The sequence below is a fragment of the Oikopleura dioica genome, chromosome PAR, assembly GCF_907165135.1.
Source record: "Oikopleura dioica chromosome PAR, OKI2018_I68_1.0, whole genome shotgun sequence".
In the NCBI taxonomy this organism is placed as follows: domain Eukaryota; kingdom Metazoa; phylum Chordata; class Appendicularia; order Copelata; family Oikopleuridae; genus Oikopleura; species Oikopleura dioica.
Genome location: NC_137293.1, coordinates 12,920,318 through 12,935,978, shown reverse-complemented (window position 1 = coordinate 12,935,978; position 15,661 = coordinate 12,920,318). Strand labels below are relative to the sequence as shown.

The 15,661-nt window shown below is 41.0% G+C and overlaps 5 protein-coding genes across 6 annotated transcripts; 3 read left to right on the top strand and 2 right to left on the bottom strand.

Annotated features, from left to right (window-relative positions):
• Nucleotides 1-1,644: 1,644 nt before the first annotated feature.
• LOC145704548 (uncharacterized) lies at nt 1,645-4,106 on the bottom strand. Of its 2 annotated transcripts, XM_081782002.1 has the most exons (10): nt 3,951-4,078; nt 3,623-3,832; nt 2,954-3,079; nt 2,786-2,911; nt 2,562-2,725; nt 2,413-2,520; nt 2,251-2,366; nt 2,021-2,207; nt 1,832-1,977; nt 1,645-1,787 (listed from the first exon to the last, which is right to left on the bottom strand). In XM_081782002.1, the coding sequence occupies exons 1-9, from the start codon at nt 4,003-4,005 to the stop codon at nt 1,873-1,875; spliced, it is 1,197 nt and encodes a 398-aa protein (XP_081638128.1). In that variant the 5' UTR covers nt 4,006-4,078; the 3' UTR covers nt 1,645-1,787; nt 1,832-1,872. The 2 variants fall into 2 exon arrangements, with proteins under 2 accessions (XP_081638128.1, XP_081638129.1); XM_081782003.1 differs by lacking the exon at nt 3,623-3,832 and having other exon boundaries at nt 3,951-4,106.
• A 414-nt stretch (nt 4,107-4,520) lies between these two features.
• Nucleotides 4,521-8,089, top strand: LOC145704545 (poly [ADP-ribose] polymerase 1-like). The gene is made up of 9 exons (XM_081781999.1): nt 4,521-4,808; nt 4,879-6,160; nt 6,225-6,502; nt 6,564-6,824; nt 6,865-7,060; nt 7,102-7,304; nt 7,352-7,590; nt 7,662-7,783; nt 7,827-8,089. The coding sequence occupies exons 1-9, from the start codon at nt 4,542-4,544 to the stop codon at nt 7,967-7,969; spliced, it is 2,991 nt and encodes a 996-aa protein (XP_081638125.1). The 5' UTR covers nt 4,521-4,541; the 3' UTR covers nt 7,970-8,089.
• Nucleotides 8,090-9,400: 1,311 nt separating this feature from the next.
• Nucleotides 9,401-11,505, bottom strand: LOC145701927 (uncharacterized). The gene is made up of 7 exons (XM_081779138.1): nt 11,428-11,505; nt 11,264-11,383; nt 10,598-11,200; nt 10,430-10,556; nt 10,218-10,376; nt 10,010-10,175; nt 9,401-9,551 (listed from the first exon to the last, which is right to left on the bottom strand). The coding sequence occupies exons 1-7, from the start codon at nt 11,503-11,505 to the stop codon at nt 9,401-9,403; spliced, it is 1,404 nt and encodes a 467-aa protein (XP_081635264.1).
• Nucleotides 11,506-12,457: 952 nt separating this feature from the next.
• LOC145703865 (uncharacterized) lies at nt 12,458-13,527 on the top strand. Its single transcript, XM_081781263.1, has 3 exons — nt 12,458-12,743; nt 12,826-13,113; nt 13,165-13,527. The coding sequence occupies exons 1-3, from the start codon at nt 12,536-12,538 to the stop codon at nt 13,260-13,262; spliced, it is 594 nt and encodes a 197-aa protein (XP_081637389.1). The 5' UTR covers nt 12,458-12,535; the 3' UTR covers nt 13,263-13,527.
• A 598-nt stretch (nt 13,528-14,125) lies between these two features.
• Nucleotides 14,126-15,400, top strand: LOC145704705 (uncharacterized). Its single transcript, XM_081782175.1, has 4 exons — nt 14,126-14,732; nt 14,780-14,891; nt 15,019-15,177; nt 15,222-15,400. The coding sequence occupies exons 1-4, from the start codon at nt 14,166-14,168 to the stop codon at nt 15,398-15,400; spliced, it is 1,017 nt and encodes a 338-aa protein (XP_081638301.1). The 5' UTR covers nt 14,126-14,165.
• Nucleotides 15,401-15,661: the final 261 nt, after the last annotated feature.

Here is a 15,661-nt window from a genome sequence, read left to right as displayed (position 1 = left end):
GACCCTTCTTGTAGCGCCCATCAAGGAAAAACCAAGGTCTAAAATTAAAAACACCGTTTGGACCCAAATATGTAAAAAATCATAAACTTTTTCTATAGGAAGTCGTAAAATATGAAATTTCCCATTCGTGACGTGACTTTCCAGTATTTATCGTTCTATTAAATTCGTATTTTATGCTTGCATTCCATTTAAACATTATTCCTTGGATCGAGTCACGCTTGAAAAGATCGGCATTCTTGAAAATTTGATATACTTTCATCACCCGCCAGTCATGTTGTTAGCATTCTGATGAGATGGCTACTTTTTAGAATACTGTTGAGAATCTTTTTCCACATCAACAGATACTTCTCTCGGTACTTCTTGCTTATAATTCATAATTGAGCTTTTTTAATTTGATAAAATAGACTTTAATTCATTACATAAGCAAGGAACTTTTATGAACCCATTTGAAATTAGACCTCTTCCACTGATGACATTTATTCATAAATAAAATTACTTCCCTTAATCCACACGATAATAAAAATACTAAACTAATGATGAATAAACATGGTATTTCTGTACAACAAATCTATTTTTTGGTAGTAGAAATCATCAAAAGACGTAGAAAACAGCTTTTTTCAAGAAAACCTTCCCTTTAAATGGAAAATATTTATTGATCTTCTCTTTGTCAGCTCTTTTGAGAGCCCTGAGCACTGACTCATCTATACGCTGGACCTGTCAAGTCTACTACGAGACTGCAAAACGTACACATACCTCGTTAAAAAGGGAAATTTTCGATCAATAGGGCTTAAAGGAGCGTTGAGAAACGCCGTAATTTAAGTATAAAAAAATGTGTATATAACACAATACAACTTCCCTGGAGGTATATCCGATGGGTTCATTGTCTATCTTTCAGAAAAATAAACTAGTAAACTGGATAATTGTCAACAGACATTCAATATTCAAAGATCTGACAGACTGGATTTTGCTCTAGTGAAAGAAAAGGACAGTGGTTTCATTTCAGAATTGAAGATTTATTCGTGAATGTTTTAAGTTTGTTGAAGTTGTTTCAATTAGTAGGAGATTCTTCTCTTGGGCATTTTTGAAGCTAGAATTTAGCCTGAAAGAAGAATGAAAATGATAAGTGGGCAGTGAACGTAAAGGATCCTAAGGCACAACGTATTTCGTGTGTTTCGTTATTTTTTAGTTTCGATAGGGGTAATAGGAAGCGGTTAGTGTGATTTTAAGGGGTTCTATTTACAGATTCTACGAGTGACAGGAATAAGAAAAAAAATATGATGGCCGGTACAGCAATCACATGATGAAGCAGCTGGCATCCGGTCGGGTGCTATCGGTGGCGCCAATTTCGCTCACATCGACCTCCTAAAAGAAGCGGTTAGTTTCAAATCTTACTGAATCTTATTTTACCTGGAGGGTATTGTCGGCGCTTTTGCTCTTCTTCTGCGCCGGGGTCTGACAGTCGCTGAGTCGGGTTTCAGCACGACCTCGCTTTCGTCGGATCGGCGAGGGGGTGATATTGAGTCTGAAAACATTTTTGAAAGGAAGAAAACAAGGCAAGCTGCTTACCTGGCCTCCTCGACTTCCAGAAGCTGGCGGTACGTCAAGCATTCCTTCTCCATGGCGAGGTACTGTTCCTTCTTTTGACGGAAGATGTCCTCGAGCTTCGCGACTTTCTCGGTTTCGTCGGCCAGCTTCGCCTTCAAGTCGGCGATCTCTTCTTTCGCAAGAGAGTTCTTGGAGGCAAGGTCCGCTTCAAGGGACAAGTTGAGGTCCTTGGCTCGCTTGAGCTAGAAATTAATGTTATAAATCTGAAATCAGACGATGTACTTACTTCTTGCTCGAGCTTGGCCTTGCTGGCGATCGCCTGCTCCATCAGAGCACGGTTCTTCGAAGCCTCATCTCGCTTGGCAAGAAGAAGCTCCTGGGTGCTCTTGAGCTTTTGCTCCAGCTTCTCAAGAGCGCGCGCGCGTTGTCCTCCTAAAATGAATATAGAAAGTGATCACAAGTAAGAAAAACTAACCTTGAATTTTTTCTGAAGGCGCTTGACATCGCGTTCATGCTCGTCGCGAATATTGTCGATGGCGATCGACATGCTCTCCTCATGAGTGCTCTTCATATTCAGCGACTGCTGAAGCATCGAGCTCTGGTTTTTACGAGCCTCGTCGATCTCGACATCTCTCACTCGCAGCTCAGTCTCGAATTTCTCTCTTAAGTGAAATATAAATCGGAGCAAATAGGAAGAAATCTTACTGGAGTGACTGCAACTCATTGTTTTTCTGGTTGAGCTTAACCTTTTCGTCAGCAAGTTGGTTTCGGAACTTGTCGGCGTCCGATTTCGCCTCAACCAGTTGAGCATTCAAGCTCATCTAAAAAGAAAGTTTTAATTCAGATAAAAGCACTGGCGAATCTTACTTTTTGAGCATCAAGATCTTGATGCTTTCGTCGCAACTGAGTCTGCTCGGCTTTCATGTCGTCCACTTCTTTCTGCAACTCCTCGGCTAATTGCCGGGCCGTTCGTTCCTAAAGAGCGAGTTAGAAATAGACTGATTAAATATTCTTACCGAGAGATTCTTTTCCTCGTATTTTCTCTCGGCCTCATTCTTTTTCTCAACCGTGCTTTCCAATTCCTGTCGCATTTTGAAAGCTTCGTTCGCCGCATCATTCAAAAGCTTGTGGCTCTCCTTCACCTCAGCCTCGTAGAAGGTTTTGATCCTTCCGAGCTCCTCTAGAAAATAAAAGTTACAAAATGGAAGAAAAAGAAAAACTAGAACGCTTATTTTCTTACCTTTGTGGTTATTACCCTGCTGGGCTAATTCCTCCTGGAGCCGCTGGTTCTCATCGACAATTGAAGCGTTTCGAGTGACGATGTTCGCAAACCGCGAGTTGAGATCGGAAAGCATCACGCCCGACTCTAAATTCACAGTCATTCCAAGATCTCACTTTAATTTCTTGCCTTGCGCCGGTGTACCGGGGGTAGCTGGCTCATCGCTCATCTTGTCCGTCTTTTTTGAAGATGCGGATTTCTTCTCGCCCTTCTTAGCTTTCTTCCGTTGGACAGGAGTGGATCCGCTCAACGGCGCTGAAATTTATTTTTAGCTCACGAAAAAGAAAAACAAAAAATATTAGAGGTGATAAAGCAAACCGGATAGGGCGACTTATTTTGGGAAAAATTCAAACTTGGCAAACGAAAATCTTAGCAGGTTCAACTCCGTCTGAGTGTGAGTCGTTGTTGTTGGCAAGATCTCAATTGACCAGAAAATTTTTTATAATTTCCGTTGAAGCCTAACCGATTTCCCCGTGAGATAACTGATCAACCGTTGTTGAAGCGCTTGAATCAGATTATACATATTACTGGTGTTGAGCATATTACTGTGATTATTAAGAAAAATTCTTGGTGCGTATTCTGCGCATGCGTGACTGTTTGCAGAGCAGTTTAAATTTAAGGGCTTATATTTCTATGTGCGCAAAATCTACAGAATTCAATTTAAATTTTGAACAAAGGGCGCTATTTCCAAGGCTATTTACTGTGCCAATTTGCATAGTAAGTACTGCATTTTATAATTGTTACTGTGAGTGGTAAGTGAGCATGCAATAAAATTGTGTTAGTAGTCAAAATGCCTACATCCGATTCTTTTCCCGAAATGAAGGACTTTTGGTCGCTCTGGCGATCTGACAAGGTCGACCTTGCAAACTCGCTCCTGGACAATGGGCGGAGAGACACTCATTTCCATGTTCCGTCTAACGGATTCGACGGATTCTGTCTCCGACGAAAATCCAGACCCCTGCTCCTGTGACTTGTTAGGCTTGGTAGTAGGTTCTCGCACTACTGGCACTGAAGGCGGTTAGAAGCAGCTTCAGTTAGTATCAATGAGTTAATATTTAAAAAAAAATGCGTGCGAAAGAAGCAAAGAGCGAATAGTTTAAAAAACAAAAGTCATGAAAAGACAAACCTGGAAGACTGATAGGTGACTGGATCATGTCTCCACTGGAACCTGTATTCGACATGGTTCGTCTTAGTTTTCAACTATTCTAAAAAATGTGACGGTTAAATCTCTTTCGAGGAATATCTCTGGAAGTCTTTCTGAAATATCAGCAGCGGGTTAGTAGAAAAATTGCCAGCAAATGACGAGGACGAGTGAGCAAACTCGGTTTTATTCTCTCAGTGGGGGCCAATCAGGCAGGGGCGCGGGCGCGCAATTTTCGCCCTTTTCTCGTTGAACTTCGCGTTGTGATTTTCTGCAAATCTCAACGGCACTGAAACGAGGGTGTAGAGCAATTTTCTGATCTCACGGTGCAATCTCTTTTCAATTTTTCGATCAAATTTGCTCTCTCGGTGGGGGCCGGAATTTTTTTATTGTTGAGGAGTGGGAGATTCAATCGAAAGTTTCCCGAAATAACGACTGCTGCTGAATGGAGCTGTAAATGACAATTAAGGGCAATTTTAGTGCTGAATAAGCGAGCCTCAAGGCCAATCAAATCACATTCCGTCTTCTTGTTATTTCTCTGCTAAATGATGAACTAAAATATTCCTCCCTTTTTAGATGGAAATCGGTGATCATTTGCCGTTCAAGGTTGAGTACTCGAAATCGAACCGAGCCTCATGCAAGATCTGCAAGAGCAAGATCGACAAGGACGTCGTCCGAATGGCGCGCATGATGAAGTCGAGGCATCATGACGGTGTCGATCCAAATTGGACGCATTTCAACTGCTTCTTCGGAAAGGCGAAGCAGTGGGGTTTGAAAGCGGGTGAGATTCATAAGATCGAGGGATTTCATTCCATCCGAATCGAGGATCAAGAACGAGTCAAGGTTAGATTAGCTTATTCGAAAAGTTCATTTTCCGCCATTGCTCGCTTTGTGTTATTACCTCTGATTTCAGGAAGCAGTCGACAAAATCGGAGGGCCCGTAACAAAGGGAAAAGGAAAGTCCGCCCGCGCTGTGCTCGACGATTTCGAAATCGGCTACGCTCCTTCTGCTCGAGCAAAGTGTCGACGAGAAGATTGTCAAACAGAGAAAATCGAGAAAGACGAGCTTCGAATTGCTGTGAAAATGGTTGATCCGGAGAAGCCGCACCTCGGCCCGATTCCACGATGGCATCATGTTGGTTGCTTCAAAAAGGTGCGAAGCAGTGTGGGTTGGGAAGATTCGTACACGGCTGATATGATTACTGGCTTCTCGGGGTTAGATAAAGCGGCCCAAGAGCAAGTGATGAAACTATTGAAGCCGAAGAAATCGAAGTTGAAAGCGGAAAAGGCGGAAGTCAAAGTGGAGCCAAAAGAAATTGACCCGCATCAAGCTGCGCTGAAGAAACAGAATAAACTCCTGTGGGCGATAAAGGACAAGATTGACGCGCAACTTACAGCTTCGGGAATCAAAGACTTGTTGAGCACCAATAAAGTTGATATTCCCGATGGCAAGGCGCGCCAACTCGATTATGTGGCCGATCTTCTCTTGTTCGGGCGACTGCCGAAGTGTAACAACTGCGGCAATGGTAAATTAAGAGTGAGCAGCAAAGGCTACTATGCGTGTAATGGAAGCATCTCTGGATTTACGAAGTGCGATTATGTAGCTACTGAGGCTGGACGAGCGCCACCGAAGATTCCAGCGTTTCTGAAAGAAGCATCGGACTATTTGGCGAAATTCAAGTTTGACGGAGATTTGAAGCGGGTCTTTCCAAAAGCGGCTTTCATGCCGCCACTTACTGAAATGAAGATCTTCATTCTCGGAAAAGCAAAGGGCACAAAAGCTGCCCTTGAAGAAGAAATCAAACAGCTTGGTGGCACTGTGACGACGGTGCTGAATGAGACAGTGCATTTCTGCGTCTCTGAGAACGACCAGTTTGAAGCTATGAGCGAAGACAAGAATCACAAATTCCACGAGAAATACGGAAAGTGCGAGACGCTCGATTTGGTAATTGTATCGCGAGGCATTTTCGCTGCGTTGAAAACTGCAGCTCCAAAACTGGGGGAGAGGCGAGCGGATGTGATGGCGTACGTAAAAGAACATAAATTGTCGTCATTCGGGCAGTACAAACAGCCTGGAAAGCGCAAGAGAGTTGATGTAGCGGAAGAAGCGAAGATGCGAGAGAGTAAGAAGATTAAGCTGACCGTGCAGAATGGAGGTGCCATTGATCCTGAGGCGTATGAGGAAGTTCCGGAAGGTATTGATTTGGGTTTCTCAAAGCCTGAGTCAGATCAGAACAATCTTTGCTAATATTTCTTTAGGAAGCTCAATCTTTGAGTACAAGGGAAAGCTGTACACTGCTATGATGACATCGGTGGACTTGAAGCGCGACAAGAACTCGTACTACAAACTCCAAGGAATTCAGAACAAGGCTAAAACGAGATTCTACTTGTTCCGATCTTGGGGAAGAATTGGAAGTGACTCGATTGGTGGTGTGAAGATTCAAAATTTTCATAACATGGAAAATTGCGCTCGAGAGTTTGAAATGCTCTTTGAAGAGAAGAGCGGCAATAACTTCCATGCGAAAGAGTACATCAAGGTCGGTTTTTGAAAAAGGGGGTTTTAATATATCTTTTCTCCGATTTTAAAACCATTTGAAGCTTCCAAATCACATGTTCCCACTGGAAATGGATTACGGAGTTGAAGACAAGAAAGTCGACCTATCTGCTGAGCATGAGGTTAAATCAGAACTTGTTCCAGAAGTCCAGGATTTAATCAAATTGATCTTCAACGTCAAAACGATGCAGAAAAGTCTGGTCGAGATGGACTTGGATCTTGAAAAAATGCCACTTGGGAAATTAAGCAAGGACCAGCTGAAGAAAGCATGGAGTGTGCTGAATGAGATTTTGGCGCAGTTGAAGGTTTTTCACTTTGAGTTTTCGATAAATACACTCATTTTAGGAAGAAGACAAGAAGGAGAACATGTCTCTCATTCGAGACAAATCAACTCGTTTTTATCATCTTGTTCCGCATGTTCTCAAGTTTGGCGAGACCTTACCGCTTTTGAAGACTGAAGAAATGGTCAAAGAAAAGATTGAGGTGGTCGACAAACTGATCGAAATCGAGACAGCGTACTCAATCCTCGACGCTGTCAAAGGTATTTTTCATTTATTAAAATTTTTGTAAAAACTATTTCAGAAGAGAAAACAGAGAAGAACCCGATCGATACTCATTACGAAAAACTCAAGACGAATATTTCTGTTTTGGGCGAAGAGGAAGAAGAGTATGCGATCATAGATGAGTATGTGAAAACTACTCATGCCAAGACGCACAGAGATTACTCGCTCGAGATCAACAATGTCTTCAAGATCGACCGAAACAAAGAAGCAAAGAAATTCAAGGTACTTTCATTTTCATATGGTCGTTAAAATAATTCAACCTTTTTAAGCCCTTCAGTAAGTTCGACAATCGACAGCTTCTGTGGCACGGCTCCCGTCTTACAAATTACGCTGGTATTCTGTCCCAGGGCCTTCGAATCGCTCCCCCAGAGGCGCCAGTCACTGGTTATATGTTCGGCAAGGGAATTTACTTTGCCGATATGGTTTCAAAATCTGCAAATTACTGCTTTGCCTCCCCGGATAACAGTCGAGGGTTGCTCTTGCTCGCAGAAGTGGCGCTTGGAAACATGTAAAATATGGTTTATATCTATTCAAAAATTATAGTAGATTCATTGCGAATTCATTATCTAAACTTCTTAGGCATGAATTGAAAGCTGCGGAATACATCGAAAAACTTCCCAAGGGATGCCACTCTGTGAAAGGCCTTGGAGGCACTGAACCCGATCCAGCTTGTGCTCGAGAGCTCCCGAACGGAACAAAAGGTGAATTATCCACCCCTCTCATAATTTCCTCATATAACCGTAGTTCCATGTGGCGAGGGAGTTCCAAGTAATGCAGACAACACAAGCTTGCTCTACAATGAATTCATCGTCTACGATGTCGCTCAAGTCAATCTCAAATACCTGATCGACTTTAAGTTCAAATTTAAAGAAACACTGCCCTGGTAAATTATTGGAAAACCTGACCCTCACCCTGATGCTAATACTATCACATTTACACGTACGTTCCTGAACTGAAAGAACCCACCTGACATCGAATTGATAATAAATATCTGAAATTATTTTAAAGGAAGGTATTTATTCTTGATTTTCGTTCGCAGCATCTTCTTTTGGCTCTATGGGCTTCTTCTTACTCTTTCGCCAAAATGATGTGAGCCTCGGACGAATAGGATTCTTCGACTGATACTCGTTTATCTCGTTAATGTATTTTTCCATCTAATTTTATGTCTAATGATCTTCAGAACTTCAATCATACCTCTTCATCATTCAATAATTCCATCCTCGCCTGTGTCAACGCACACGGGTAGAGAATAAACGAGAACAAGAATAAAAAGAAGGTGTTTTCTATCCTCTTTTTATTCCGTATTCTTTCCCGCTGAATTTGCACAAGTACCGCCTGAATAGGCGGAATTAAGCAGCACCAAGTCGTAAGATAACACCAGAATCGCTCGTTCATTTGATTATACGCAGCGAGATCGCGGATTATGAAGCCCTGAATAAAGTTAAACGCGATATTCCTCACTCTTATAATTACAGGACAGCATATCGAAGCAACAAGAGTTGCTGAAGGCTCTGGAATCAGCGGTGTTTCCCATTTTCTTGGTCTCTTTGAAGGTTCGTGTGCTATAACCGGATTTTCTAAACTCATTTTCTGCTACAGGTATCGACTGAATAACTGAGAGTTTCCGTGCTGGACCTCCCTAGATTTAATATTCAATCACGCAAAATCAATTTTTAACAACGATGACGCTTAGAAGAGAGCAATGTATTTATTCAGGGATAATACTCTTTCCGTCATTTATATTTACAGAATTTGAATAATCAAGCTTCCCAAAACTCAATGCTGTGAATTGATGTGTTTCTTCTGAAATATTTCTGGCCTTTGTCCTCGTGGATTTTCTTGAAACTTTTCTTAGAAGAGAAAAAGTTTTTGAGTCGCATCAGACTAGTTCTTCTATAGATTTTTTTCTTTGGTAACTCTTCGATTGTAAGTAGATCGTTCGACCCAAATGAAAGTGGTCGCTTCTTTTGGATGGATGAGTTTCTTCGGATGATGGATTGGGAGTTTTTCTTGATCATTGTTGTTTTAGTTCAAAAACTTCTGAATTTACTAAGATTTTTTTCTTTGGTTTGATGATCGATGATGACTTATTTCTCTTGAGCACTGGTATTTATATTCGAAAAAAACAACGCCCTCACGAGATGCACTGCTAGCAGCTGTATCCAACTGTAAGGATCAATCACTCGGTAATTATGCCGAACCTATGAGTAAATCAGGTAGAATCAGGTGCACAAAATATCAAAGAATAAACGATTCTGCACCTGTTAATACAATATTGCTTCAAAGACAAGAAACAAGATTCCTTTCAGACATCCTATTTATTCAGATACATGCATTCTCGCACTGAGCTTGTGTCTTGAACCGATTTGGATTTCCCCTGCATCCTCCGTAAATAAATCGCTCACACTTTCCTGTTCCTCTGTTGTGGAAGTAATGCGGTTGATATCCTCTGCACCAGCCTCGTTCAGCCTACAGATAAGTTCTCACATAATTTCTGAATGCCCTTACCGGTAAGTTGCAAATATTGGCATCACTAAATAAAAAGAAAACGGCCAAGATTCTCATTAGGTCTTTTATGTCCTTTTTCTGGCAGAACTTGCTTTTATAGTTCTCTTGATAATTAATTTGTTGTCATGACTAGATGTCTAGGACATACAATCAGCATGTTTTTATTTACCTAGTTGGCCGAGTGCCGTCTCACGTGGAAGGATTAATCTACTAGTAGTATTATTTTAGCTGCGTTAGCATATTTTTTACTCAAGTTAATTTATCTAAGAAAATATTTAAAAACCAGTATTTTGCCGAGTTTATAATTGTGAGCATGTATTTTTGTTCGATAATTTATCTAATTTATTGTGTTCAATGTTCTCAGATTGACTCAATTGGGCAGAAAATAGTGCAGAATTTTGCAGGAAAACGTATTTTACCACCATCGGTTAGTATTCTGGAGAGCGAACTCGGTCATGTCCCACTTAGAGAAAGAGTACATGTGGTTGTTGAAGAATCGGCTCATTTGGGAGTGTTGGAAAGATGATGGGTAGAAGTAGTTCATGTAATACTGGAAATCATGCATCTCGTAGGAGTCGATCATGTCTGGAGAACAAAATTAACGGAGGAGAAATTGCATAAGTTTACCGTTGTGATCTCGGTCGAACATGTCAACAATGGTGGAACCGACAGTGGAGAAGAATCCGGCCCAGGCACGTCGGAACTCTTCTGGGTTAAGTCGTCCGTCTCGGTTCATGTCGAAGTATTGGAAATGCATGCTGATGTATCGAGGAGCAAAGTGAGAGACTAAATTATGAAAGGTTAGCACCAAATTTCAATTTATAAAAGAAATCACTTACAAAAGTCCATGTTCATGTGCGAGTCAGAAGTCCAGTGGCAGTTAACCATCATCTGGTAGTCGACGTATTGGCCGTTTCCGCACATTTCGAAGGAGTGAAACATCGACTGATCCCATTTTCCTTGCCACTAGAGAAAGATTAGTCTTACCATCGAAAAAGGTCAATTACCGATCGAAGAACTCGGTCGGCGTTGTCGCTGTTCCATTCCGAGTTTCGCCAGAAAAATTGCTCAGCCATTTGGAAGAAAGAATCCTGTCCGTAGAAGCTGTTTCCAAAGCTCATCCAGTTGTTGTTGTAGTAGTTGTTGAATCGGTGGTAGTTGTTTCCATAGAAGAACTGAGAATCAAAGTGTCGGTTCATCATGTAGTTGTTGTTGTAGTAGTTGTTATGACCGTAGAAGCTTCGAGAAAACTGGTTGTCGTAAAATCGGTCGTTTCCATAGAAGGATCGTCCCATCCAGTTATTGCCGTAGAAGTTGTAAGCTGGGCTCATGCCGTAACGGTAGTTGTTCATCCAGTTGCCTTGGTAGTTGTATTGATCCATCCACTGGTTGTTGTAACGGTAGTTGTTGTTCATCCAGTAATTGTTGTTGCCGTAGAAGTTTCGAGAGTACTGGTTGTCATAGAATCGATCGTTTCCGTAAAATGATCGTCCCATCCAGTTGTTTCCGTAGAAGTTGTAAGCAGGGCTCATGTTCCACTGGTTGTTTCCGCCGAACCAGTTCTGTGGCCACCACTGGTTATAAGAGTGGCGCATTTGGTTATTTCCCCACTGAAAACATTTTTGAGGAGAAATCAAAGAAGACTGAATTAATTCTATCGTAAATTGACTTACATATCGGTTGTAGTAATCCATAAAGCGGTCATTGCCGTAAAAGCGACCCATCTGGTTGTAGTTGTTGCCCTGATAGAAGTCGAAATGGTTGTTCATCGGGAAATAGCCGTTTCCTCGCCACTAGAATTCAGATATTAAACATCGAAATCAAGGTTTTATCTTACCATGTGTTGACCTCCATGTCCCCAAAAGTTTCCGTGAGCAGCAGCTGCCGAGATTAAAGTTGCGACTTCGAGTTTCATCTTTTTTCGACTTGCTCGATTTTCAAGTGGAGAAGCAAGAACAGGCAGTGCAGTTTTATACGCCCTCGTTTCTTCGGATTATCTGAGGTCAACAACGAGTTCAGTTACAATCGTTACAAGTTCTCGCTTATTCAAATATTCTCATTCGTTTCCACGAGTTCAAATTATTGAACTCATGTAGCATTGACCTTTTCTCAAGTTCATTTGCCAAAGGATTGAACGAATTCGGCGCAATTTGTGCATAAAAATTCAAAGGATTATCTTAGATAATTTATCTATTACTTCAATGTGTGAGGATTATCCCCAATATTATTCGATTTCTTGTTCGAAATAAATTACCATTTGAGTTTAATAAACTCAATGTAATACAGTATTACTAATACTGTATTACTAATGATACGTAATCAACCGAGACTCTGACAAAAACTCTGACTAAATCTGAGTCTTTTGGTTTATTTGAAATAAAATTATTTGAAATAAATTATTTCGAATGATTTTTACAGAATCATGGGTCACTTATAAAGGGCATGAACAGCTAAGGGATATCTGGGATATCGATCGCAAATCATTCCTTTCAGTAAGATGAACGATTTTTGAAATTTCGGAATGCAAAAGAATCATTTTGATTATTCGGGATGCAAAAGCTCAATTTTTGCAACGGTATTCTTGATTTTGGCGGGAAACAAATAGTTTGTCGGTATGACGTTTGTCGTTTGTTAGGAAGGACGAGTTAGTAGAAATTCAAACGCAAAAATCTTCGCGCATTTTTTTACTAACCATTTTGAGAGCGCTTTGATGGCGCTGTTAGTGCCGCGCTCAGATTAGCGCGAAACCTAAAAATAGCGTGCGCGTTGACTCTGGATCTATCACCCGTTCTAGAACAAACCATTCGCATGTTGCTCACTCGTGGGCGCGCTTCATGAAATTCTCTAGATTTGGAAACCTATAAGACCAGCCTGACCCGGCTAGTTCAACCAGTCGCCGACTTGACTTTTTCAGAAAAAACTTCTCAAAGCTACTAACGACAGTAATGAATCTCTCCGAGGCTGGGGCTGAAGAAAGGCTTATCAAAGCCGGAAGAATGACCAGAGAGCAAATTGAAAGGACAAAAAGCAAAGGATTTCGGCATATGGCTACAATCTTCGTCGATGCAGTGAAGAGAGACTATTCCAAATTCTTCTCTGTCGAGCCAGATCCTACCCGACTCGAGCATGAGGCAAGGCAGCTCTTCCGATACGGTAATTAGAACTCACTATTATTCAACATATTTATTTAAATAACTCATTATCATGAAAAACGGGACTAATTGGATTATTATAGGCTTCGGCAGCTTCCCGGAGAAGCCTGAAAGCAAAGACGATTCTCCAAGAGAAAGAATGGAACTTTCCTTTGTTGATGCCGAAAAAAAGCTTATGAAGCTAGGCGTTGTTACCAAGGAGAAAATCCATCAGATGAGCAAAATCAAGACGACTGGCTACGGACGAAGCAAAAAATGGATGACGAAACTCTTCGTCGATGAAGTCAACAAGGACCACTCCGTCTTCTTCCCTTCCGAACCGGACCGTCGCTGGCTCAAGGTTACCGCCGCCAAACTCTTCCAATACGGAGGTAATTCAGATCATATTTATCAAGTTGATTTATTAATAACATTGTTTTTAGGAACCCAGAAGTTCATCATCAAGCAACGGCCCGGCCCAGACAATTTGGAAGATTCCCGAGGAGCAGAAAGCAAGCGTCGATCTCGAAGAAATCACTAATACTCGACGCGAACAACCATTTTAGGGATTACTTCTCCTTCCTCATCGTTTTTTTCTCTTTAGATTCTCTTTTTTATTAGGAATTTTCATAAAGTGTCCTCGCTTAGTTTAACTCAAAGAGTTAATTTTCCTTTATCTCATTCTTACCCTCACAATCTTATTGAAAAACTGTTACCACTGAAAAATACTGGAAATTTATCTTATTGGAGTACTCTCGACTACTGACAGCTCTTTTTATCGAAAACACTGGTTAATCATGTTATCACTGAAAACTATAATAAAAAATTAAAAAAAAAACATATTGTCTCAAAAGTCGCATTTTTTTATGGAAGGGGCAAAAAATTTCATATTATCAACATTCTTCAAAAAAAACTATGATAAACTTTCTACCATAAATTATAGAAATCATAGAAATTATAGAAAATTTCTATTATAGAAATCCTATTCTTATTCCAGGTTTACGCAGTTATTGGGTCATCACGAGTGCAGTGCACTTGAAGTTTTCTTACGCTTATTATTTGCAGGTCATTGCGAGTACACTTCAAGTCCATTTCAAGTTTTCTTACGAATAATGTTTGCAATTTTCTGACCTCGTGTTGAGTTCAGTAAAAAGCTGCTGAATAAAGTCGCGCTACCATCGTTCCATTCCCCCACTTGATCTGACAAAGTCGAAAAAGGGTCAAAATTTGAAAATGAAGCTTTTAGCGGCAGGATTAATTGGGGCTAGCGTTGCCGAGCGATACTACGATTTTGATAGACAATTTGATCATCACCGACAGATCTATGACCAAGATTACGATCGACAGGTAAAACTGCTTAAATAAATTGTTTGCGAATTATAAATTATTTTTATAGTGGCGACAAAATGACAGATACTCAAACGATCGCCCCTTCTACGGACCGATGAACAAAAGCTTCTACTCCAATAGAAATAACGGCTACGGGTACTCCAACGGCGGTCATTTTGATGACTACCGAATGGACTACCAAAACGACCGACACTCCAGCGACCGATATTTCTACGGTCCAATGAACAAGGATGCGTACAACAACAGATATTCTGGCAATCGTCACTACGATGACTACCGGACGGATTTCTACTCCCCCAAGTTTTATCAGAAGTACAGCGACGATCACCATCAACATAGAAGAGATCATTCTTACGATCGGGACCAATATGGATTTGACAAGTACCGATTCAACGATTTCAAGCGATACAACGATCGACACTCTTTCAACCACTTCGACCGGGATTACGACAGCTACCGACCCAAGAACAAATATTACCAGGGCGATTCTTATTTCAATAGAAACCAGTACCGAGGGGACAATCACTTCCGAAACAACGAAATGCATGAGCATGATTCATTTCACCACGATCCTGACATGTCCAAACTCTATCAAGTCACCGAAAGCAATTTTTGGATGAACAGCGGACGATCTGACAACTCTGAGCGCCTCTTCTCTTCCGTTAGTTTCTTTTTGATAATTTTATTCTCAAATTATAATGATTTTAGTGGAACGGAAAGTGGGACAAAGAGATCACCAGGACGTTCCGCGAGTGCGCCAATGGCAAGACTATCGATCAAGACATGATGTACTTCTGCCACTGGAGAGATGCGAGCTTCTGTATGTACATTATATGTACATATATTTATATGTACATATGTATGTTGTGTCTTGATTTGATTACATTTACCAAAATCAAATTTGAAAATTTCGAGAAACTCCAAAAATCTTCATGGTTCATATTTAGTCACGAAATTCGCACCCCGATTCATCAGCAATGAGTTCGCCAAGTTCGACAAGAACAACGACAAACTCCTCGACAAAGATGAATTCAAACAGGCTTTTGCCGGTTTCTATGCCAACATCGGCAGCACACTCGTCGACATCTTCGATTCCGATCACAACGGTGAGAAATCACAAAACTTAGGAGCTGATAATGAAATTATTCAGACGTTCTTGAGCACTCCGAGATCTTCGACATGTACTACAACCTGCGATATCTCTTCAATGTGGACATGAACAGCTTCCACGAGATCAGCTCTCACGCCAACTTCGACAACAACAAGAATAGCTTCTCAAAGGCCGAAATGAGCGAATTCGCTATTATGCTCGCTCACCGATATTACTGATTTCACTGACTTATTTTTGCGGAGATAAAAACTGAGAATTTCACACTAATAAAATGCATAAAACATAAACTAGGTCGATTTCTTTCTAATTCATAATCTGAAGCTTTCAGCATTGAATTGACAATTAAATATGCAAATTTTCTCTTGGCAAGTGACAGTCGTTACGCCCCCGATAATATTCATCAAAGAAAATAGTACTGAATTCTTGAGATTGCCCCGCGGCGGGCTCTGAGAGAATCTCTCCAATCCGCTTGGAACTCG